This window comes from Cyprinus carpio, chromosome B1, assembly GCF_018340385.1.
Source record: "Cyprinus carpio isolate SPL01 chromosome B1, ASM1834038v1, whole genome shotgun sequence".
NCBI classification, from domain to species: domain Eukaryota; kingdom Metazoa; phylum Chordata; class Actinopteri; order Cypriniformes; family Cyprinidae; genus Cyprinus; species Cyprinus carpio.
The window spans coordinates 13,451,933-13,476,900 of record NC_056597.1 but is presented as its reverse complement, the minus strand read 5'-3'; the positions used below and the strand labels follow the sequence as shown (position 1 = coordinate 13,476,900).

At 39.1% G+C, this 24,968-nt stretch overlaps 2 protein-coding genes across 2 annotated transcripts; one reads left to right on the top strand and one right to left on the bottom strand.

Moving 5' to 3' along the window:
- Nucleotides 1–4,477: 4,477 nt before the first annotated feature.
- On the top strand, nt 4,478–8,057 carry LOC109092561 (UPF0575 protein C19orf67 homolog). The gene is given in 9 exon segments (XM_019106330.2): nt 4,478–4,629; nt 4,792–4,938; nt 5,014–5,185; nt 5,265–5,409; nt 5,492–5,592; nt 5,781–5,963; nt 6,832–6,853; nt 6,855–7,006; nt 7,286–8,057. Coding segments are annotated over 8 exon segments (1,026 nt in total). The 5' UTR covers nt 4,478–4,629; nt 4,792–4,832; the 3' UTR covers nt 7,431–8,057.
- Nucleotides 8,058–10,223: 2,166 nt separating this feature from the next.
- Nucleotides 10,224–23,583, bottom strand: LOC109092572 (pneumococcal serine-rich repeat protein-like). The gene is made up of 6 exons (XM_042717588.1): nt 22,974–23,583; nt 21,460–21,547; nt 15,927–16,072; nt 15,488–15,812; nt 13,171–15,386; nt 10,224–11,239 (listed from the first exon to the last, which is right to left on the bottom strand). The coding sequence occupies exons 1-6, from the start codon at nt 23,581–23,583 to the stop codon at nt 10,230–10,232; spliced, it is 4,395 nt and encodes a 1,464-aa protein (XP_042573522.1). The 3' UTR covers nt 10,224–10,229.
- Between the last annotated feature and the right edge of the window lie 1,385 nt (nt 23,584–24,968).

The following is a 24,968-nucleotide window of genomic DNA, read 5'->3' as shown; positions in this document are numbered from 1 at the left end:
TCAAAAACGCATAACTTTTGCTACAGTTACACCTGTGGTTTGCACTACTCCGCATTTTTTTCGACCCTCGAAAACTGAGACTTTCAAAAACACTGCAGACCCCGCTTTGGTCTGAAAATGGAAAATTTTGAAAATTGCCATTTTGAAAAGAAAACGCACTAGTGTAAACAGGGCCTCAGTCTTACAGGTTTAAAAAACATGAAGGTGAGTAAACAGTGACAGAATTTTCATTTTGGGGTGAACTATCCCTTTAAAGCTCAATGTAAATTGCATATTAATTTTACTGTGAAAAATGTACTATACATACACAATATTTGCTAAATTCATGACAAGGGAGAACGCTTCTGTTAACTGGTGAAGCTGGTTCTTTGATTCATCTGCTGAAAATTACCAAATATTGGTGGCTCAATCAGCCTGGCTGATATATTGACTATAACTAGTCCAGTTAATGGTGCTACACATTACTCTTGTAAAGCTTTTCTATTATACATGTGTTTTAAACTGCTTATGACATTTTCCCAAAGGATCTGGTCGGCATGTGCCCATGTTACAGACCATAAGTGTGCTGGCTTATATTTAATTAACAATAACTAGACAGACAGATAAAACCTGTTCTTTAAACATGTTCCAGAAGTCACAAAAGAGTGGAGGTTATCTATACAAGGCCTAAACTTTGTCTTCATTTTATTTATATTTCGGTTCAATGAGATTTCACATGAAGTGAACAATATTCTGGCCAACCACCATGATGTGTTAGAAAAAAAACATAAATATTGGTGTTTAACACAGAGCAGGTCACAAAACAACTCAAGCTATCAAGCTCAACAGGGCTTTCAAGAAGAACTGCAGTATATTTAGTGTACAACCCAAACACTCTGGCTGTGTTTAGCCATCGATAATGCCTTTACACTATAATAGAAGAGAAATTACCCCTCAGATGAATGGTGGATGGGGACTCCATCCCTTTAGAGATAAACTCCATTCAGATGGGTTTAGTAAAAGTGAATGCATCTGTTGGGTCTGAATGTCTGTCTCCCAAATCCATGGGATTATTTTAGTATTATAAAACACGTGGGAGGTTTTAGTAACTAACTAGAAGGGCTTGTTCTGTAACTAGCAGGCAACTTACTTGGATGGAGTCATTTGCCATTGTTGTCTCTGGATTGTTGTTTGTGTCAGGAGACCCAAATTGTAGTTCTTCCCCTCTTCCTAGATTCGCAGTGATCGACGACAAAGAGACCCTATTCTTCTGTCAGCTCTCAATGCAACAGTCTAAGATCCAGCAGCGCTTGAACAGCTTATTAAAACTCTGTGCATGTAATAAATGCTGTTGCATCACTGTCGGACCAGATGCAGCTTGTCATCTGGACATAACCGAAGCTATTATGCGCTTTCCTTCTATGCAAAATTAAACAACTGCATGTGAAACATGACATAAAAGCATCAGCGATATAAATAACAACGTCCACTCAAACTATCCTCTGACATGTCGACAGGAAAGTGGCGTGTATTTTTCCATGAGAGCGTCCTGGAGTAGTTCTTCTGGCGGAGCTCGATACAGCTGCATGCATGCACCGCACTGGGCAGGGTATCTGGTCAAAAGAGTTCAGCTTTTCTTCTCAATCCATCACCGGAAAACAACGACGCGTCTATTCAGTTCAACTTCTGTCTGATCATCAACCGAGGCCCGAGGAGTTCACATTCACAGCCGGTGAATAATACAGCAATCTGCTCCTCTGTAAGAGATACTGTCGCCGCTCGCCTCTGTGTGATGAGCGCTCGCTCGCTCGCGCGGGAGGGTCGTTCCCTATCCGCGGGCGCGAGCGTTGTGGACGGTCACGTGACTTCGCATTGCGTGTCCACAAGCAAATGAATTTGGTTTCATCACTCTGTCGTGGCAGACAACATTTCAAACTGTTGATTCACACTGCAAAGTATGTGTTCAAAGGTTAGAGACGTTAACAAATTTGTGTTTTTAAAATAATGTTATTTAACATACGCTTTTAGACCAAATATATGAAAAACTAGGAATTATATTTACATCTTAACTATGATACTTATCTCGAGTGTGCAAGCACTCTTTATTTTCTCTTAAAGACCCCATGAAATCAAACTTAAAGGAATAGTTCACCCAAAAATGAAAAATACCTCATGATTTGCTCACCCTCGTGCCATCCTACTGTAAGTGTATATGACTTTATTCTTTCAGACGAATACAATTAGAGATATTTTAAAAATTGTCTTGGCTCTCCCAAATTTGTAATGGCAGTGAATGGGGGTCGAGATTTTCAAGTAAAAAGTGCAAAAATCCATCATAAAAAGTGCTCCACATGGTTTTGGTGGGGTTAAATGCCATCCTGAAGCGAACCGATGCATTTGTGTAAGAATAATGTCCATATTTAAAACTTTATAAATGGTAATCTCTAGCTTCCACTTACTTGTACGTGCGTACACAAAAGTGGCATTCAAGCTGATGTCGTAGGAGGTAACTTACTACAAATAAAACCAAAAAACCATGGTTACTAGTTAAACCTCGGTAACCAAAAATTAACCATGGGTTTGCTAGAATTAACATAGTTTAACAATGGTATTTGTAGTAAAACTGTGGTTATACAAATGGTAATCACTACGCCAAAAAAACATGGTTACTACACTTTTACTACAATAAAACCATGGTTAATTTTTCCACTTGACCACTTTTGTTCCCTATTGTTAAAGTGGGTGTGAAGACCAAGAAGACAGAGCTTTGTTTACACGTCAATACCTATACATACTTGTCTGTGCACCAATAAAATAATTTAAATTTAGCTTAAAGGTACAATATGAAGTTTTTCAACCGCTAGAGGGCGCGTATTCAAAAACAAACAAAGAAACAAAGGCGTAGTTTGTCGTAGTCGTCTTCATCCCCACAGCCAACGCAATCCAAAGGGACTCAGGCAGAAATCATGTTCATGGATGAGCTAATGTATTAAAGATTTATTAACATCATAGTATGAAGCAGAGTGAGGACGAAAGCCGTCGAAGCGAAACGAGGCCACTGAAGCAATTGCTATTGAGAGACGAGAGTGACACATGGCTCCAAAAGCAACGGAGCTTTTATTATGCCACAGTCGACCGCTTCCGCTCCTTCTGTCGTGCATATGTGGGGGTAAAGCAGCGCTGTTTTATCATACTAGATACGTTTGAAAGTTCTGTTATAATGCTACTCTTGTGCGGTCGTCAACGGTCTAATAAAATGCACAACATATTAAAGCATATTTGGTGTTTCTATGTTTTCTACAAAACAAAACCGGAAATCGGGGGTGTATGACCTCATTGGCAGGCAACACAATGACACTATAGACTCTCCAAAATTGCGCCAGCTTGACCCTGATGTCACATGGATAATTTTACTGATCTCCTTTCTACATTTCTGGACCTTGATCATAGTAATTACATTGCTGTCAACTTAATTTCCATACAGAACACAAAAAGAATCAAAAATATCTTAATTTGTGTTCTGAAGATGAACAGAGGCTTTAATAATTGATGTTTGAATTAAAACCATAAATTAATGACAGTATTTTTATTTTTGGGTGAACTATCCCTTTAATATCCAATTACATTACAGCCTTGATGTCATTGAATTTCAGTCAGAGTTGTATGACACTCAGTCGCCGTTTACGGATACCATAGGAATGAATGAGAAGTGCCATAAGCTGAATCCCACCTTTAGCAAAAAGTCAGTGACTTCTCTTATAAAACAAAGCTGTTTTATTTTGGTGTAAATTCTAAAAATAGTTAAATCCAAAAGTATTGTTTAGTGTAAAACATGTTGAAGATTATCAGATAGGCTGTCAATTCATTAAATGATAAGCTGTTTCATCTAAAAAGCTGTTTATTTGGCATAGTAAAAAGCCTCTCCTCCATTGACATCCATTTAAAAAAAAAAAAGGCCTCTGGTCTCCTTTCCCCCTCTAAGTTACTGCCAGACCGGAAGCGTTTTAGCATTAGCTGTTACGCTTTTCGGCTAAAGATTGCAGGCTTGCCTTCTAGTGGCTTTGGTTTACTCATATCTATGCTGAACACCCTCTGGCTCAGCCTGCCACCGTATAGCCACGCCCCAAACTCTTGCTATTGGCTGCGCAGAGGTATGCAAATACATCGGTTGACAGGACATCGCTATCATTGGATTTGGACCTAATTAAATGATTTTATGGTCCTGAGCCTTCCACAGAAGATGAAGATTGTATAATAATATTTATAAAATATATCTTTATATATTTATATTTATGCTGTGAACAGACTTTTCAACCAGTATAACGAAAATAACATATGCTACCTTTAATAGAAGACTGTTTTCGTGGTCCCAGCAGGATCAGAATAGGAAATACAAATATGGTCATGAGTGGTCTTTCAACGGTTGAGGAAATACAAATATGGTCATGGTGAATGGCACTACAACGGACGCGGAAATACAAATATGGTTATAGTAAGTACGTCATTCAGTCTTCTTAACCGCGACAGTTTTCCACAGTTAACCTTAATTTTTTGTTTGTTTATTATGTTAGTCACTAGTCAAATGCAGTGCACAGACTTACATTAATGGACTAAGTCAACAATTAGCTGTCAAAGTTTGTGAAATTACAGGTATGACATATTTTAAAAAGCATAATAATGGCTGATTATCACTTAGTGCTGCTGTCACGTGTACTAGGCTAATTGGCGTTAACAAACGATTATCGAGTGTGTTGCAACGGTGCAGTTTTCAATTACGTTAAAATGTATTTTTACATACTTTTTTTCTCACAGAGCTAATTTATTTCATGGTTTCCTGCTGGATTGATTAAGTCATGATGGCTAACGCAGAACATGCGGAGTTGAAGTCTTCACTATCCGAAGAAAATGAGGCTTCCCAGTCTCTGACAGAATTAGAAACGAACACACAGACTCTTGAAGGTAATGAAGGGGAAAAATGTAATTATATCCTAAAACCCAGCACACTGATGCACATAATAGTGCTCTTATTTACAGAAGCCAATGCAATGTCGCCCTCGTTCGGCGATGAGAGGTGTCTCTCAGTTGAAAGTGCAGAAGGCACAGAAACTCAGAAGAGAATAATGGATGAAAAAATCTCTCCCATTGAAAGGCAACTTGAATACTTGCTGAACAAGGCGGATGAGTTTCAAAAACAGCTTTTATGGAGGTGATTTTAAGATCTAGGAAAAAACATTGTTTTTTTTTGTTCATTTTGTTTAACAGTCAAATAATATTTTATGTTTTAGTCGAGAGTGCCTCCAGAATTATGGGTTTGCCCATATTGTCCCCATGTTTTTGCAAACTTGTCAGCCGTACTTCACTTACCTGGAGTCCACAGCCAGAAACTCCAACCCCTTCCGTCCACCTCTGTCCACATATATACGTGCACAAGTGAGAAACTGATTTATTCTGCACATCTTACGCCACAAACTGCAGAAAGCCACATATGTACTATATTTGTATCCCATCACAGCTTTTGCAGTTTTCTCAGCAACTGTGTTCTCGTCTGGAACAGCTGGTGTTGCTGTACGCCTCCTTCAGTTTCTTCTCTCTAGAGGAATCCGATCCACTGAGGTACAAACCGATTATAAATCACAGACAAAACTTAGGCAGATATATAAACGAAGGTGAGGATTCAGAAGAAACCGATCCTTTATTAGCACAAAAGGAAGGCCTGATTTTAGCACAAGTAGGATTCCACATTGGGGTATTTCTATTACTATTATTGTTTCCTTCATTGCAGATTTTTTCTTTTTTTACAGTATCTCTCACTTCTATATTGGCCAGTGTCAAATAGACAACATGAAGCTGTCAATCTTCCGGTATTGTTGCCCTACTCCCTTTCTTGCATCAGCCAGTACAAGCCTATACAAACGTATGCGCTGGAATGTGGAGCGACAGATAGAGGGAGAAGGAGAAGGACAGACATATGACAGTGCAGAGTTGTAAGTGAGGTTTAGTCAGAGGGAATCTTTTAGACAGGGATTCTTCCATTTCTTTGTAAAAAAAGAAAAAGAAAAAAGGAGAATGCACATGTATATTTATTATACACAATAATAATAATTATTAGTTAATAACGCAAGCCCTGCTTCTTGAAAAAAAAAGTTTCTACTGATTTTGCACATACACAAAAAAGAGCTTTAAATGCACTTGTCCAAATGACAAATTTTTAATGACAAAAAGAAGCATTCAAAATGTATAATGAAACTTGCAGTCCTGCAAGTGGAGTGGAAAAAGTGGAAATCAGGATATTGCAAAAATAATATCTTTGAAATCATTCATACATGTGAAAATGGGCTGAGAATTGAACAGATAGTTATGACCTGGCTCAGAGGAAGTTTTTCTGGTGATTAAGGGATAAATATGAGACTTCTTCACCTTACAAATGGTTGTCTGAAGCAAAAATGCTACCAAATACACACTATATTTTGTGTGAGAATGTGTGATGTGCTAGAGTAAAGCATGCAGGCACTATTTTTGGAATAAGCACCCCAAAATTAGTCAGAAACAAGTATTGGATTTTATTCAGCAAATATGACGCAGGGTGGTGTAATAATTTTTCGGCCAAAGCAAAAGCAATATTAGCATATGCAAAGGGAAACTAAAATGACAGTGTAGAAATAAGAACAGCCTTATGTATTACATTTTAGCTTATTAACATCAAGAAAATAAAAGTACAAGTCTAAATGCCAATAAAAAAACCTAAGGATAATTATGAAAATGAGAAAATAAGTCTCACAGATCCTCATTTTGGCAGGGGAAAATGCCATAGCCTGTCTTCATCTTTACATCAACCATTTCCTACCTTCACAGTTACTTCCTGTGCTGCGAGGAGTGTCATTGAGGCAGCAGATGATAAGGATGGAGACGGAAGGTGCGAGGGAGAAAATACAGAAACTGAGAGAGAGAGTAGAGTAGAGAGGATTTGGTCTATTGGCCGGTGGATTCAGACATACCCTGATCCACACACAGAGGACATCACTGATTGGTAATGTATTTTTAACTACCTTCAGTTTTAATAGGAAAAGACGGTTAAAAAATGATTAAATTAGTTATAGTAACTAATATTAGTATCCATACATTATTATATAATACGGTTACTACGGTTTATAATTTCCACAAGAAGTCAAAAAAAAAAGCTAATCCTAGATGAGCATACATCCAATTAGTGATCATTTTGAGGGCAACTAGTTATTAAGCAATATGTGACTTAGAAATAACAGTTAAACCTAGATGAAAAAAATCTATCTGTGTGTATGTTTTGTAGGGTGCTGTGTTCAGTTCCTTGTGGTCAGTACAAGCAGCTGTTGTGTCTGGGAAGTGAGGAGCCTTCTTCCTGCACCGCCACAGACTGCCTGCTGGGGGTGCTGCTGTCCCAGGAAACAGATGGTACATTTGGCATGAAAATATGAGCTGGTGCTCACTTAGGGCCTCACCCATTTTGGATGGAGCATTTGGTTTATTCAAATCAGATGTGAGTACAGTTGAAGTTAAAAATTGACATCTGTCAAGTTTTGCAATTTTTCATACGTTTTTTTTTTAGTTCATGGCTGTTATTGTTGGTGTTGTTGAGCCATGTTGGTTTGTTATGTGGTAAATAATTTACACTAGTGATGGAAAGCTTGTTAAACAGAGTAAAAGTTCAAGATTTAGTGTCAAACCAACTTTATTTTTCATGAAAACATTAAAATACAGTGGCTATCCAAGTAGTCTGTTACAAAATCCAGAAATAAAACCTGCTGGCATTCAAGGTCCACTGCCTACTTTTCTCTATAAAACAAAGAAATAAAACAATCCTTCATTTCAAAATAATAAATTACAAAAATATACACAATAAAAGCTGGAATATGTACCAAGTTATGTCTTTACACAGTTGTTGGAAAACATGCTAAAGATCAGTGGAAAGGGCAGTGCATTATGAATAACGCCGTTGTATTCCTTTATGTGTTTTATTGTTAAAAAAGCCCAGTCAAAGCTACTTCTCAGTGCATTGGTTTTACTGCTGGTTTGTGTATCTATACAGAAGCTCACCCTGTATGGAATTTGTATCTATCTGTGGTATGTCAAGTTTATACAACAGTAGTTAAGCCAAAAATACAGTGAAAGTCAGAATCTACCTGGAATCCCTGTGTTCCCTGATTATAATGTAAAGCGTTTCCTTTGATATATTCATCAAAAAAAAAAAAAAAAAAGAAAAAAAAAAAAAAAAATGATTTAAATAAAAAGCTCCTACATTTACAGTGTCAAACACAGTACTATACAGTCTCTAAACTACTTCACAGCACTAGACAGATAGACAGTACAACAGTACAGTACAAATGAAATTAAAACCCCATAATCTCTCTTCATAATACAGTAAACAGACCTTTATCACTGTCCCTTTAAAATAATATACATGCACCATCACATATGACCAAAAACGGATAATAGGGGCTCCATTAATCAAATTGTGCTTTAACATTTCACTGGGCCACAGTCAATCAATTCATTCAGTCAGATACGGTGACAAACAAAACTCCTCACCAGACATCAACGTCTATATAACATTATCGTTATAAGTATAAGTTAAATTTAGGTGAACATGTTAGGTCTACTCATTATGTGACCTATTGAATTTATTTTCTGTAGAATATTCTTTTGTGTTCCAATAATTCAGTTTTTTTTTTGTGGTGGCAGAGAAATACATAGAGACAGAACAATCCAGAGTACTTAAAAAAAAAAAAAAAAAAAATAATAATAATAAAAACAATCTTTCATACTAGATAAGACCAGACGTTTTTCTCTGACCAAAGTAGGGACAGTAAATAATTGGGAGACTGTTGTGACAGTGTATGAGAGTGCTTATTTAGCAAAAAGTCCTTCCAGCCCTCTAAACATGGGAGTCAACCTCAGGCACAGCGAACCAGAAAACTTCAGTTCAGTTTGCGTGAGTGCTGTTATGAGAGCTGCTCCTTGTTCCTCAAATAGATACTAATCATTCATAATTCGGACAGGTAAGGGACACACAGTGTTCAGAAGGTTCACAGTAAAGATGATCATTTGATGTAGCTGCACAGTTTTTCCTGTATCACTAAAAATATAATCATATAATTTAAAAATCCCTGTAATGCATTAATCTAGAGTGGCAAAGGTTCTGGTGTCAGCGGGTTTTTAAAATGTTACAGCAGTGCATATATACTTGGAAAAAATATATTTCATTACTTTGTATGTCATGTGTCATGCTTCTTGAAGATAAGGTTTAGACCAAAGACAGTCTTTGAACCAAATCTGTTTAAAATTGTGCATGGTTTGGAAAAATTTGTAATACTGTCTTCTATTTTACAGTTATCACAATTACATCAAAGAATTAAACATTTCATTTGGAACAACGAGAGTTGTAGAATAAGTAAATTTACTTCAAAATACCCTCCTGTAGTTTCTCCTGCAAATCTTGTGTCAAACAGTAGATTGCACAAGGAATTAATTATTCAATAACAGCATTTTGCACTATTGAACAAGAGCTGAATTAAACGAGTTTGGGTTTTTCTAATTATAGTGCAAGAACAAAAATGCCTGCTTGATCTGAATTTAAAACTGGCTTGTTTCAATTCACCTCAAGGTTTATCTTTTTCAAAGATCTTCTGCTCTGAGAAGTCAGAGAAAGGAGCCCATTTTGTTTTAATTTGCTCAGTCATTGAGTTGGCATCTTGCCTCCATTGTGGGTAGAGAGCTCAATGACTAAGAGATAAATGTATGCAGTTCAAGCCAGCAAGACATCTCCATTAAACCTCAAGGAAATGGCCTTTTGGCATGATGGCAGGTCAGATATGGCTGATAAATTGGCAGGGAGGTTGTTTCAGGGGCATAAAGTATAGACTGTAGTGTTCCCATTGCTTTTGGATGGGTGGGGAGGTGGAAATGAAAGCTCACTGCACTAGAAGAACTCTCAGGAGGAAGACAAACCAAACAGAGCAAGATGGTGATAATCCAGCACACTGTTCTGCAGTGTCAGTTTCAGGTTCACACAATTTTCTACTCCAACACTTTCTGAAATACTGCAGAACGAGAATGGATGAACCAGTCAAATCCATGATTAGATCCTCTGTAAGATATTATCAAGAGAAGGCTCTATCTAATGCTACAACATACGCTTCCCTATTGGTGGACCTTCATCTCAAGTCTTTTAAGTTCAGAAGTTCATATTTGGCAAGCGTTTTATTATTCAGCTTTCCTCAGTGATGTGTCTCCAGCTCTACAACAGTCCACTCACCCTGAGCAGAGCTGCCTGGAGCCTCGGGTGAGAAGCTGCTCACAGAGGTCACAGTGGCTGAAGGGGGTGTCAGAGGTGGCAACATGTTGGGCCACAGGCTGCTTTCAAGGGGGCTGAGTGTCCCACCTGCTCCTCCGGGTAGCAGAAGAAGGGGCGAGCAACCATCACCTGCAAGCAGTAATGTCTGCTTGATGAGCTGCTGGACAATGTCCACTTTCTTGCCCCAGTCAAACTCCAGAGGCGGAGTTCGCTCAGGAGACCCCAAGGGAGAAGGACTGTCTTGGTCTGCTGCAGGGTCTGTCTCCTGAAGTTCTCGCTGGGGACCCTGAATAATAGACTCAAGGGAAGGTGTTGTGCATTGTGAATAAAGATCACCAGAGTAATTTTCTTCAGTGCATCTTTGCAGATCTTCTTCAGGGCACACAATAAAGGAGCTTTTATCTTCCAATTCCTCAAACACTCCTTGTCCCTCCTCCTCTTCGTCACTCGTTTCCACAGTTTCATAGATGGTGGTGAGACCTGATGAAGGAGAGAGGACAGCTGGTGTATGCACCTTGTGTTTTTGCTGCTGTTGTTGTTCTTCAAGTTCTTGTTGCCACTGCATGATCTGCTGTCGCTGCTTTCGTTCTTGCTCTTGCTGCTTAAGTTGCAACTCAAGTAAATTTCTCTTCTGTTCTTCCTCCTGCTGCTCTCTCTCATTCCTTGCTTGTTTCTCCTCTTCATCTTGTCTCGTTTGTTCTCTATTACGTTTCTCCTGACGTTGCTGGATCTCATGAAGGTGCTGTTGGTGTTGCTCTAGACACCGGAGCTGCATGTTTGACGCCACATGTGGTATTCTGGGAGGGAGGTCAGTGGGAAGCCGTGGTGGCTGGGTCACATGGGGAGCACGTGGCCGGAGACGAAGTTTGGATGACATCGTCATTTGGATAGAAAGCAAGTCATTTGGTTGTGGTGGAAAATGGGAATTTCCTTCTGTGAATGAAGCAAAGGGTCCAAAACATGTTAACAAGGAGGGTTAAGCAGAATGCAATAAAGCAATAATGTTATAGACTGCAGTGTGGTGAAGCAGAAAAAAGCATTGTGGGAAACAAAATTGTCAGATATAAGACTAAACAATTTAGTGGAGAAGAAATGAACTAAAATTTCACACATTGGTGACATTCTCTCAAAAATTATTTTGTGAAGATATTTGTGCAATAAAAGTGGCTACACCCTGTATATGCAGTAACCTCTAACTATTGTGAAGAGCAAACAAAAACAGGAAATAAAAGCAGATGAGGTAAACATCTCCATTAATGTGACAGGCTGAACACATGCAAAAGTGAGCGCTCAACATGCACAGTACAATACAGCATGAAGCAAACAGGTATTTTTTTAACAATGAGAAAATATGACCCATAAATAGACCCATGCATAAAAAATAAAACATGCTTTACACATAAGCCACCCCAGTGTACAGCATATTTCTTTGGTGAGGTGAGCATGCGTAAACAGAGAAAATATTACAGAAAAGTGCATTGTGCAACAAAGCAAGTCCAGTTTTTGGGGAATTAAGAAGCACCCGGCATTGGGATTTTTTGAAGTCCAATTAGTCCAGGTAAATGTGTCATACCAGGTCCTTTCAAATAGCTTCAGCTCAAACGGTTAATAATCAGAGTGATTAAAGCAGTTGCACCCAGTTAGTCCCAAAGTGGAAGTGTGCAAAGTCTACTCCAGAAGCAGCGGTATCAAAATACAAAGATGGAGAACAAAAAAAAGGAGGTGGAGGACTTAAAGCACCTTGATAGAGGGTGAGATCCAGGAGGCTGATGGGGTCAGATCTTGTTTTCCTCCTCTGGATGGTAAGGAGTTGAGAGGAAGGTGGGGTCAAAAAGGAAGGGAGGAGGAATACAAGCAGAAGGGGGACATACTGGCATGGAATAAACACTCTCCTTCTGCTGCAAGCATCCCATTTTCTTTAAAAATTTGTTTACAGAAGATTCAACGTGTGCAAGTTTTAAGTTAAAGGTGAATAAATATATTAATCAATAAATAATTGATTATGACTTAATGTGTTCTGATGCAAAAAACACCACCTTTAATTAGTGTCTCAGCCTTAAGTAGTATTTTTACATGCTTCTTAATATTAAATACCTAATATTAACTCAAATGAATATACCATTGAAATCTTCATTTGTTGCTTGGCTACAAATGTGACCAATTTGCAGCGGTCCATAGTGATGAGCAGTAGGCATTAAAACAAATCTTGAAACTCAAACATCAAGAAACATACAGAGCAAAGATAACTCATGTTAAATATCTAACCTTTATTTAACGCTAAGACATTAAGTACTCCAAATAAACAAGACATAAAAAAGTAAGGGGTTAGCAAACCCTAAAGTGCAGAAGAGAGAAACATGTGAGGACAGGATATGGCAACGATGGAAAAGGGATGAAAGATTGGTATTTAGTTATAGACAACAGAATACAAAAAGCAATGAATATGCATTTGTTCAGTAAAAAAGAATTGGTAAATACACACAAAATATGTTGAAAGTCCATTACATTGTTCATTTTTCATCAATGGTTACTTTTGTAATTTTGAAGACTCCACAAACAAATAATTAATGCCAGTTCAGACCAACACCCATTATTAGATTTAAAAAGAATAGTTGAGAAAAACAGTCACCTTTCGTGTAAATGGGTAGTAGCTATTGCACAGACAGGTTCTAAGCCATATACTTATGTAATTTTAATAGCTGTATCATATTGTGAATGTGGCACTGCTGAATGAGTGTTTTTCTTAACTGGTTAAAAAGACATCATTAACAGGGAAACCCCAAGCTAGACAAAACCCCTTATATAGAGATGACATCAACAAGGTACACTGGAAGGTGGATTTTAAAGTGCACTCTATACGTTACCTGCCAGGGGACTATCAGTCTTTTCGCATATAGTGGAGTAGTAGGGATGCTGAGAGTCAAGATCTTGTTCCTCTTCTTGGTGCTGTCGGGACGAAGGATCAATCAAGCCAGACTCTAAATGTACAGCTGCCGCTACTGAAACAGGCTCAGGCAGCTCACTGGACTCTCCACACAGCATGTACTGCTGCTCTGGGTGAGACTGGAACTCTCCATGTTGGCTTTTAATAGGGTCAATCTTTTCCTCAGATGCAGTAGTGGGTATCATGGTCAACTCTTTAAGAAGTGATGGATCCTTGGCCTCATCTGGGAGCTGCTCTTCATTTTCTAGAGAAAAGATGCCAGGACTCTTGCTGCAACTCTCGGCAGATGACTGGGCATTGGAGTTAGAGGTCATGTAGTCAAAGCCATAGGATGCAGCAGAAGTGGCAGACTGAGGGGTCTCACTACCACCACCACCATTCTCCCCACTCATTTCTTCACATTCCTCTAGAGTTGACAAGTTGCGGCCCGCAGGTGCTGTTCCATCGGCATTCCCAGTGCCAGACAGCTCAGCTTGAGGGTCACAGATCTGCATTTCACCTTCTATGTCACTTGCCTCATCCTCAGTAGCTGATGAAGGAGATGACAGAGCAGTTGCTGCTGGACCACCCAGTACATCATCAGCCGGCAGAGTTTCAGGTACCTTTTCCTTCTCAGCACGTTCAAGGTGGATGCCTAGATCCTGCATGATGTCTGGCAAGACAGTGGGGACAGGGTTTAGTGGTTCTGGCTGGAGGTCCACTTTAGAATGAGTCTCAGTTGCCGATAAGTCGTTGTCTTTCACCTCTTCTGGTAACCTTATGTCTCTGTTACTGTCAGATGCTTGGTCAGGGTCACTGGAAGTATGAGGCTGGAACTTGCAGGTTTGAGAGGGTGTCAAGCCTGGTTTGGGGCTAACATTCCCCTCTGCAGCAGCTATTGGGGCTTGTTGAGGTGTGCAAGGTGGAGGCTCCAAAAGGTTTGATGGAGAGCCCCTTTCAGAGCTAACATCAAGTCTTGCTTGAGCAGGTGTCTGTGTTGGGGTTTCTGGGTCTGCTTGCCAACATTCAGAGGAAGGACTTGAAAGAAGTGTAGAGGCAGGTTGTGGTGGCTGGGCCCAGGCATCAGCAAAGCAACTAGGCTGGTTCCACTGGAATGCTGGAGGGGCAGAAGGGACCACAGGAGGAGGCTGGATTCGGTTCAAGTTGTCTAATCTATAGTCTTCGGTCAAGTCATCCTCATCTGCATTCCCATAACTTTCAAGCCCACTCTCAGTAATGCCCTCGCTTGCCATTTCCACATCTTCATCCTCTTCATCATCCTCGTTGTCATGATGCTGCCTATGAGAGTCTTCTGCTCTTTCAGACCCAACCTCCATGTCACAGACTCTGTCATCATCGTCTTCGTCATCTTCATCTTCGTTAGTAAGAATATCAGAAACCTTCTCAAAGTCAGGGGACCCAACAGATGCACCTTCGCCATCAGCTCCTTTAAGGCTTGCATCCCCTAGATCATCCATGCTCTCCGTGCCCTCCAGGACGCCTGGAGCACTTAGCTCTGATGCTCCCTGCTGGCTACAACTCACATCCTCAGAGTCAAGCTCAGAAAGCAAGGCCCCTGCCCGCCAAATGGAGCCGGCAAGCCCAGCTGACCCAGGTCGAGACTCTTCCGTAGGCTGGGTGCCACTCATTTCTGACAGAGAAACTTGTTGACTGCCTTCTCTCTCTTCTTCTTCCACATCTTCATAACAGTCACTGTTAATCCGTTCAGCTTTTTCAGCTACCTCTACACCAGAGGACACTATGGTAGCTGCCGAGTTATCAAATTGTGAAGCAGTTAAGCTTTCTTGCTCAGTTGCTTCCTGCGCAACAGGTGCCTCTGCCACAATCAGCTTTTCATCAACTTTTCCAGATACCAGCTCTTCAGATTCCTGATCGGCTACAGATGATGTCGGACAAGCCACTTCAACAGAACCAGCTTCTATTAAGGCCTTTTGAGACTCTGGCTCCATGTTAGAAATATCCAGCACACATTGAGAGCTGACATTAGTGACCTGCACATCTACCATTTCCTGAACATCTAAAGAAGAGGCTGGTACATCCAGAGAACTCTCTACAGTTGGAGTAGCTTCAGGCCCTGAAACAGACTCTTCCTTGTTATGGCTGCAGCTGTTGCTACAGCTACAGTAGCTACTGCAGCTGCCAAAAGTTGAACAGGTTCTGCTGCAGGTTCTTTAACATCAGGTTTTGTTGTAGGTTCTTTATCATCAGGTTTTGTTGCAGGTTCTTTTTCATCTGGCTTTCCATTGACAGACTGTGATGGTTTAGCTGGCTGAAGCTTCGCACTGACCATGCTACCTGGTTGTTTGTGACCGGGAGATGCTGGAATGTTTTTGCCTGATGCTGGCAGTGAGGGGTTGTTTCGTGAACTAGAAGGCACCTTACGTGTTGGTACACTTTTTTTGTCATCTTTGGGTTGAGGTGCTTTGATGCTAGGTGGAGGTCGTTTGGTAGCTGCAGCTGGTTTTGGAGCCTCTGAATTTGAAGGCTTGCTAGCAGCAGATCGGGATATTGTTGCGGGAACAGTTTTTTTCGCAGGTGCCGTAGTGCTTGTTTTTCCAACATCTACAAATGACAAATAGATAGATAACATTATGGAATGAAAAAAATAAATAAATAAATCAAGCAGTACTTTTCCATAAATATTGTATATACATATTCCCATGAATGGTACGGCACCTTTCCGAGCAGCTGATGCTGTAACAAGGGGTTTAGTAGCAGTGCGGTTTGTTCTAGGAACTGCAGAAGTAGATGTAGATGTACCAGTTACTGTTCTTCCTGTAGCTGAAGTAGCAGCTGGTCGTGGAGCAGAACTTCCAGTCACCCTAAGAGAAAATGGAGAAAAAAATCGTTGTGAGCAGCTTAGAAAGAGAGTGATGCCTGTTTGATGTTTGCCATTTTATTTTTCGATACTGTGTTTTACATATTCAGATGAAGAAGTTTCAAGCTGTAGTTACATGTTTCATTAGAATGCCTTCAAAGATATTATTTTTAGCCGGAACATGCACAAAATAGGTTCTTGTCAAATCAGCTTCCAGTCATGGGTAGTAAATCAGTAGTCTGCATGCATACCATAAAGCAATCTCAAGGAGCACCAGAAAACCAATCCACTGCGGCCATTCATCAACTAATGCATCTACATCCCATTTCTCTAACCTGAGAGAAAATGACTTGGGTAGGGAGAAAACAGGAAAAGGAGGGGAGAAATGGTGTGATGCAGGGAGTAGAAGTGGGGATGGGTAAAGTGTTTTGTAAGTGACTGCATTAGGGAGAAATGGATGATAATCAATTTCTTTCAGTCTAGCCTACACTCATAGTAATGTAGTTGCTTCATAGTTCCCTCTTTCATGTTCTCATAGGGGAGAATTAGTGATGAGAAGATCGCTAGCATCATGTCACATGCCTTGGTTACTTGCAATTTAATAAATGCTTTTAGTCTTGCAGCCTTGCAGTTCACAAATTGCCCTTAACTAGATGACTGACAGTCATATTTGCCCTAACCGGACACTACACTCTAACAGGATATAAAAGTTCTTGCATACAGCCTGCTTTATTTGGACAAGGGCACAACAGGGTATGCATCACAGAAACAAATAACGCAAGCGAAAATGCTATGGTCACAGTTCAGTGCCACTGTACATCCATACACCTGTATGCTGTGTTAAAATCTACTAACTTAAATAACAGGCTAAAACTAATCAGACCTGATCGTAATAAGAAAATAAGGATCAGTAATGTGTATATAGCTACATTAAAGTGGTAATTACATTTTAAATATGGTTATTTTTTCTTACAAAAACACATCGATTCACTACAGGAGGCCTTTGTTCCTCCTGGAGCCATCAGAGACACTTTTATTAACTTCTTTTGGAATGAAGCACTGCAACACCAGCTGAGTGGCATTAAAAAGCTTGAAAGATCAAAGACAATTTTTAATATAACTCCGTATGGATTCACCTGAAAGAAGAAAGTCATATACACCTAGGATGCCTTGAGGGTGAGTAATTTATGGCGTAATTTTCATTTTTGGGTGAACTAACCCTTTAAGAGGTTAAATAAGTATTCAGAAACGCATGCAGTGGTACCATGTCTTTTTTTATGTTTAGCTTTTATTACACTGCAGATAAATATAAAATAGACCTATACCCTAAGTAAGGATAAATTATATTGGAACGTATCTCCAAAATAATCGCATAAACAGATGCACATTGGCATTACAGTAATCAGCGCCGAACAACAGGCAAATAAAAAATAAACTGAAGTTACAAAAGTGATTCAGTCAAGTTCAACGAGGGATTTTCTTTTCTTTTGTTCTTTGATTAACATTAATGACTAGCGGCTAGCTGTCAAATAATATGATTCCTGACCTTACCCATCTGATCTGATTTCCGAAATTGGATTAGCTTTTCGATTTCCAATGCTCCTACTAAATTATTTCATTACTGCATGCAAAAAGACCTGAATGGTGACTATGGAGTTATGGAAAATATTTTTTTGCAACTTTCTAGGTTTATCATCATTTTTTTCCGATATTGTCGATAATCGTCTGTTACCTGACTGTTGACATCAACATTGCGATACTTACAAGACATTGTCGATATACGATAATATCGTCATATCGCCTAGCCCCAATTTCCGCTGCAGTTTAGTACCACTGTATAGTGATTATTAACATGTCGTTATACAGTAGTTGTGCCGCCTCTATTGTCGTGACTCCTGAAAAACTTTCATTCTGCTCCTCGGCTATCAACGAGAGAAATGTCTGTACTTCCTCAACGGACCACGGAACAGCCATTTTTTGGTTGTTAAAAAAAAGGAGCGCGCAATCAAAACGCGTTTGATCGCTGGCTGTGTTGATTTAAATCTAGCAGGTCTGATGTGTCTCGTGTCGCAAGTTCAATGACGCAGGTAGTTACGATTCTCTCCGGTCAATCCATGATCAGCAGAGTTTACGTGTCACGTTTTGGTAACGGTATGGTTCACTTGGAACCTCAACCGAGGAGGTACTGAAAAAAGTACCAGATACCAGGTACTGTACCCAGTGGAAAATTGCCAAAAGTATACTCAACAGTGGATGAGCATGGATGGATGAGACGGACACATGCAGTACCACCTAGTGGATTTGTTCTCAACATTAACCACACGCCTGCACAGTTGTATGTGGACAATCCACGTGGACACAAAAATTTGGCTGCAAGCTGATGGTGTGTATGAACATCCGCAGACACTTCTGGTGACAAAAACGGTCTCATTTGGACTGTGCATGCAGGGTTGTGGAATGCGGATGCCTGAACTACACTTGAGGCTTTAGTCTTTAAGATCAAAAACATCATAAAAGTCCTTTGTAAGCAAGAATCAGAGCCACCAAAACATCAAAAGATAAGAACTGTATGAAGCATGTTGGAATGCTCAATTCAATGCCAGTAACCATGGCACATAATGGTCCAAAACATACTCCAGCTCTTTGTACAGAGAATTCAGGCTAACTTCTCATAGTAAGGCACAGTGGAGAACATGGTCAAACGGCTTGGCCCCAAATACCAAGACTATAACATCTCCCCCACAGATTATTTCCAAACAACGGCCAATTGTTAAAGAATGAGAACAAAAGAACTGGAATCTCCCATTACAATTCTATGACCTACATAAAGTTTATTTGTATTATAGGACACGGATTAAACCATCTTTGGTCAAATTAAAGCAAAATAAAGACGACAACAAGAGGGAGAAGAAAATCACATTACATAAATAGAGGGCAACTAGCATAACAGGAGAGCATTAAGGTATAAAATAAGCATAGCACAGCAACTAAGGTCAACATATTTGCATCAGAAGCACCAAAACTGAATTAAAATAATGCAGATGAAAAGTACAAACCAAGAAGTTTCCACAGAGTTGCTGACCTCCAAAGACTTAGGTTTTTAAAAAAAAAAAAAAAAAACACTTTTGCTTTTCTAGGGCTCATTATCCTTGTTGCCGAACAGAACATAAATTGCCATGGCTATGATTGTGATAAAGACAAAACTATCAGATAATAAGATTGTTGACCATTATGTATCTATTTTTCCAGCTCCTAAACAACAAAATAATGGGTTGAGAAGTTTAAGATGACAATATAAAAGAGGTCAAAGACGTTCCTACAGGAGCAATCTCCCTTTAACACAAATGGAAAGAACACAACACCCACCGGCACAGACATTTGCACATCAATAATTAAGTTTTAATTAAGTAATAGCCATTAGGATGAAGGTACTGTTCCAGATTAAATGAGTGTCACTCAGCAAAGCCTCAGGCAGTGAATTTCCCTTATATTCCAGCTAAACATTGTTTTAAAACTTAACTGCTCCATTCACTCTAGATATTTAAGGGTGTGTGGTCCTTTTATTTTCGACCTCATTAGCACCATTTCAAAATTTATAAGCTCATTAATTTTTTAAATATTTGTCTTGTGGTATAATTTAACAGAAGCCATCTGGTTTACCAGTAATTTCGTAGCAAAAGGAAAAAGGAAAAAAAACAGTGAAACACTAACCAGAAGCTTGGTTCAAGGGAAATTAAAATGGTCGATGACTTGCGAACTCAAAAATTCAAGAGGCTCATTTTGAAACTCAGACAAAAAACCCCCCTCCAAATCCAAGGGAAAATTGATTTAGTAAGCAAGGGACTTATCCAAGTCCCATGAAACTACAAACAGAGTGAGTGAGATGGCTGGTTTAGCAAGAGTTGCAAACAAAGAGCCCTAGCAAGTAACCCTCTTTTACCTCACAATATTACCCCCAAACTGGCAAAAAGTCTTCTCCAAGGAATGCCAGAAATATCTAGCCAGTACATATACATATACCAGAAATTACAAAGTAAGAGTGAAAGAGAGGATGATAGGAGGGGAAGATGCTGTGATTGTTTCATGAGGAGACTTGGATGGAGCTAGTTTACATTTCCCACAGTAGGAGTGTGATTGTGTTTCTGCAGTGCAAACATTTCATTTGAAGCTGCAGGGAGAATATTTATTGTGTGGCATGCAGAAAAGGAAAACAAACCCATCTAAACAGACAGATCAAACGAGTGCTCAAATTGATAACCACTATTCACTACCCATTGCTCTATTCTCTGAGTTAGGCATTTCATTCCAGACTGAATTCAGAGTCAGTGCAGAAATACAGTGTGCACACAAACCACACCCTGTAGTCCTTTGTCTAAAACACCACACATCCAACAAAAGGGAGTCTAAACAGCCTTGTAAACTGACATTACCGCTTAAATACATAGAATTAAGCACAATTAAACCGTAATCATCACATAAGACCACTCATATCTACATTAACTGGTTGACTGCATTTACAATACTTACAATTGAGGAGCTTGAATAAATAATCATCTGCAACAAACACTGTTTAGGTCTTTGCAAAGCAAGTTTCCAACACTTTTTGGCCAGTTGCTTGAGATTACTACATATTTTTTTTTTAAATATAATTTTCATTTTCTTTAAATGATAAATATTTTAGAAGTCAAACTCACAAAATGATATTTCTAATTGATAAGATTTTAGATCTGAGCAAACTTTCTATAGCATTTTACCAAATAAAAAAATAAAAAAATTCATAAAGGTTAAATAGTTTTATTAAATGAGCTAGGGAAGTCAGATTTGTAAGGAGATGGGAAAGAAATAAAACTGATTAATCCTAATCATTATCAGAATCACATGACTGAAATCTCAAAAGTTTAACTTTGTGAGATATAAAGTGAGATCTATGAAAGGAACAAAAGACTGAAGACAATTGGTAATGCAGCCAACTTGGATCATAAAATCAATTTAACTAAAGTGAAGATACCAATTATCATTCCCAGAGAGTAGCATCAACAAAAAGAGCACTGTTGAGCCTATACTTTGGTAAAGCCTAATCTAAGCAGTCTTTCACGGAGTCTGGTTCACACAGCGACAGAAACTTGAGCCAATAACCACCAGACAAACCACAGACCATTCACTGCAAAAAGCACGCGGTCATTGATATTTTGTATGGTATATCCTCTAAATGGTGTGCAGAACACAAAGCACTTCTCAGATGTTACTTGATCCAGATCTATGCAGGAAATCTGCCTTATTGATACCTTAAAGCCACATCAAGAGTTGTGCAATCATGCACTTCCCAGCATTTCAATTTTCTATTCAAATACAGTCAAATGTCCAAGCTCAAATCTCCAAAAGCTGCTTTACCTGTTAGTTTTAGGAGCTGCAGTGGTTTTGGCTGTGGCTGAACTGCTGGGTTTGGCAGCAGGGGCAGCAGCTGGCCTTGGAGCAGGAGCTAAGGAAATGAAATTGAAATAAATCATGTTCCAAAGTAAAAACTGACTGGGATTGCTCAAGAAAATTGTGGTGAAATATAATGATGAAAAGAACTATAATTAAATAAAATTACATTTCTATTTTACATAATGACTCACTGCACCACAACAGGTTTGTCTGGTCTCTGCCACATGAGAATAATGGAACATTTTCTAATTTTATGTTATTTATTAGTACTAGGGGTGGAACAGTACACGTATTCATACTGAAAATTTTCATGAAGGGCCTTTCGGTTCGGTACGCATGTGCACAGAACAAATCATTCAATTTTTTCAGGAAATTCAGACAATAAATAAAAGTTTTGACACTCTTTGATGTGGTGCGATGCCTTAGTTCTAATGGCAATGTGGAGCGCGAGTGAGAGTAATCACCGCTTCCTCTTTATTACTATTTTTAACATGAAATATACATGAATGAACATTTCATCCCTCACGTAAGCAGTCAATTAGTGTTTCAACTGTGGAAAGACATCATTAAAACAGCTTGTAAACAAAATGTCACCTAGCATTTTATTTACTTCAGGCAAAACAGCTTGGGCTGTGCAAAATCAAATTGTCATGCACCTAGCGGTCCCGTGATTTACTAAATTCACTTTCAGATGGAGCGGCTTTCACTACAAGAGCGCCGTCATCAGAGTCTACATCGCTTATTTTTCTGCTAGAGAATTTTGAAGTCTAGTGAAGAGCATTTTGCGAGCAGGTATGGTAGACTATAGGGACCTACTTCATTATGCGATTAATTGCTTATCAGAGTCCACAGCTTGTAGAGAAATGAAGTCTAGTGAAGAGCATTTTGCGAAATATTAGACTATAGGCCTACTTCATTATATTTGCTTTACTTGTTAGTGATGTCTTAATTATTTAATGTATATGTTTAAATATTTTATGAAACAAGTGGACTCTGTAAATTATTATTTTTCAACAACATAGAAATTGTATAATTTAGAAGTTAATTTAAAAACTATTTACATGTTTGCATACCATTTTTTAAATTTGAGTGTTGATTATTATAGTTAAAAATAAATAGTAACTAAATTTAAGTTTGGGCTCTGCTGTTAACTGTAACCTTACCGTAATGTAAAAGGACTCCCTATAGAGCAGAAGCTGAGGTAGATTTTTATCCCCAAGAAAATTAATTATAACTGAATTTATTTAAAGAAAGAGCAATTTGTTTAGTAAACCATTGTATAATTAAAAACAAAAAGTAAATTATGTTTAGTTTTATGTTAAGTAAATAAGTTAGTTTTTTTCCTCCTGCTGTACCGAAACTATACCAAACCATGACCCCAAATTAGAATGTCCAAATGTAAATGTCCAAATCTTAGAAGTACCAGAACTAAACTATGTAAATGACCCAGTATACCCATACATGCCAGGCCATCTTACCTGTGGTTTTGGGTTTGGTTGCAGCACTAGTGGCAGCTGTGGCAGGTCTCTTATTCAGGCTGGTGGCTGTGCTGGCAGCCGGTCCTGTCTTTGTTCCACTGGCTGTGGTGGTTGTTGTTGATTTGTTTGTTCCAGCAGTTGTTGCTTTAGGTTGGGCCCTTGAGGTTGCAATGGCAGTAGAAGAGCCAACAGGTTTCTTACTTGGACCAGAAGATCCTACGGTAGTGGTGGGTTTCTTCTTGTCTGCTGCCACAGTGCTAGCTGGAATGGGTTTCTTGGTTGGGGCACTCGATGTTGTCTTTGTGAGGCCATTAGCCACACGGCTTTGGGTTGCTTTGGGTCGTGTGCCTGGTCCAGTGGTAGCTGGACCTGCAGCAATCTTGCCTTTGACTGGGCCTTTGGATTTGCTTTTAGCATCTACTGCTTTCCCAGAAGCTTCTTTATCAGTTGGAGGAGCCGCTTGCTCATTTTGGGGTTCATCAGGTTGTGGGGGGGATGGTGTAGTCCCATTTTGAGAAGCCCCGTCATTGCTGGTTGGTTCTGTTATGGGTTCTGTTCCTTCGGCTTCCATTGGTTCAGATGGTGCTGTGGCCACCCCATCAGGTTTCATCGCCAATATTACCTGACAATCAGTTGCTGCTTGATATGCTTGCTGGATTCAGTGCTGCTCACACACTGAACCCAGGGATAATGGATGCGTTTGCAAACTCAATAACTGTCCTGTAAAAAAAAAAAAAAAAAAAAAAAAAAAAACAGGAAAGACAATTAAATGCTATTTGCAATGACTTTTTTAACTCTATGCACCTGAAGCAACTTGATTATTACTCAGTTGGAGTGAGATCTAGAATGGACTACACTGTAAAAATTATCCCGTTAAATTTATGGAAAAAAAAAGAAAAATACAGTGACTGTTTCAGGTATCAAAGAATGGAATACTGGTACCTGTATATTTTAGGACTCATAACATTTTATTTCATTATGTGATATAGCTAGGTAACTTTACAATTAACAGTTTTTACTGTGGCATTTTTAGTTTTTCTGTTCTGTAAAAATTACTAACATTTGTACAGTGTAACAGTTTGATAGTGATGCGAAAAAGTGTTTCTGTAAATAATCTGAGTGGGTCTCCAAGACATTATTCTGAATTGAACACTAGGCTGCATAAAAAAAAATCAAAATGTTAAGATGATTTATGGATTTGATTCATTTATGTGGATCATTTACACAGAGCAGTCACCACCACCTGCTCTACAGAAATATGATGCCATTATCTGGACTTCACCTACCTGTTCATACAAACTAGTAATTTACTGTCTGTCAAGTGTAAACAGAGATGGCATCATTAACACTACTGTATATAATGTCCCAGTATACATCTTCAAGATTCAAATCTACAACTTTGTCTCATAAATCTAGCCAAATCAGAATCTGGCAGAATTCTCAAAGAAAGTCAATATACCCATTTCACTGGAGCACTGCTCTTCGCAAGTAATTTTCTTCCTTCAAGGACTGACGCAAAAGCTCGTCAGCAAAAAGATTGTGGCATGGGATTTGAAGAAAGGAGGATAAAGAGTCAATGTGGTGGAGAGGCCTGCCATGAACCCACACACCCCCGTCCTTTTTCCAAACTCTTTTATTCAGAATCCTCTTGTCTTTCTCTTTCCCCCTTAAACAGTTCTCCTTAGCCACAACCCCCCTCTTTCTTCTGCTCTCCTTCCCCTCCTCCTCTCTATCAGATCCGTTCCCTGTCTGCAGCCACACAGATGGCCCAAGCAGCTGAGCTATTGTTCTGGCTCTCCAATAAGCCCAAGCCACCAAACCAGAGAGCAAATAAAGATCGAGGAAGGGGAAAATCGTGGGATGAAGTAACAATGCCAAGGCAAGCAGAGAAATCTAATTTTAATGTGTCACCATCCAGAAGATGAGTGGACTCAAGTATGTGTGACAGAATCAAGAAGAGAAAAAAAAACAACCAAACTGTGAATAAAGATGATG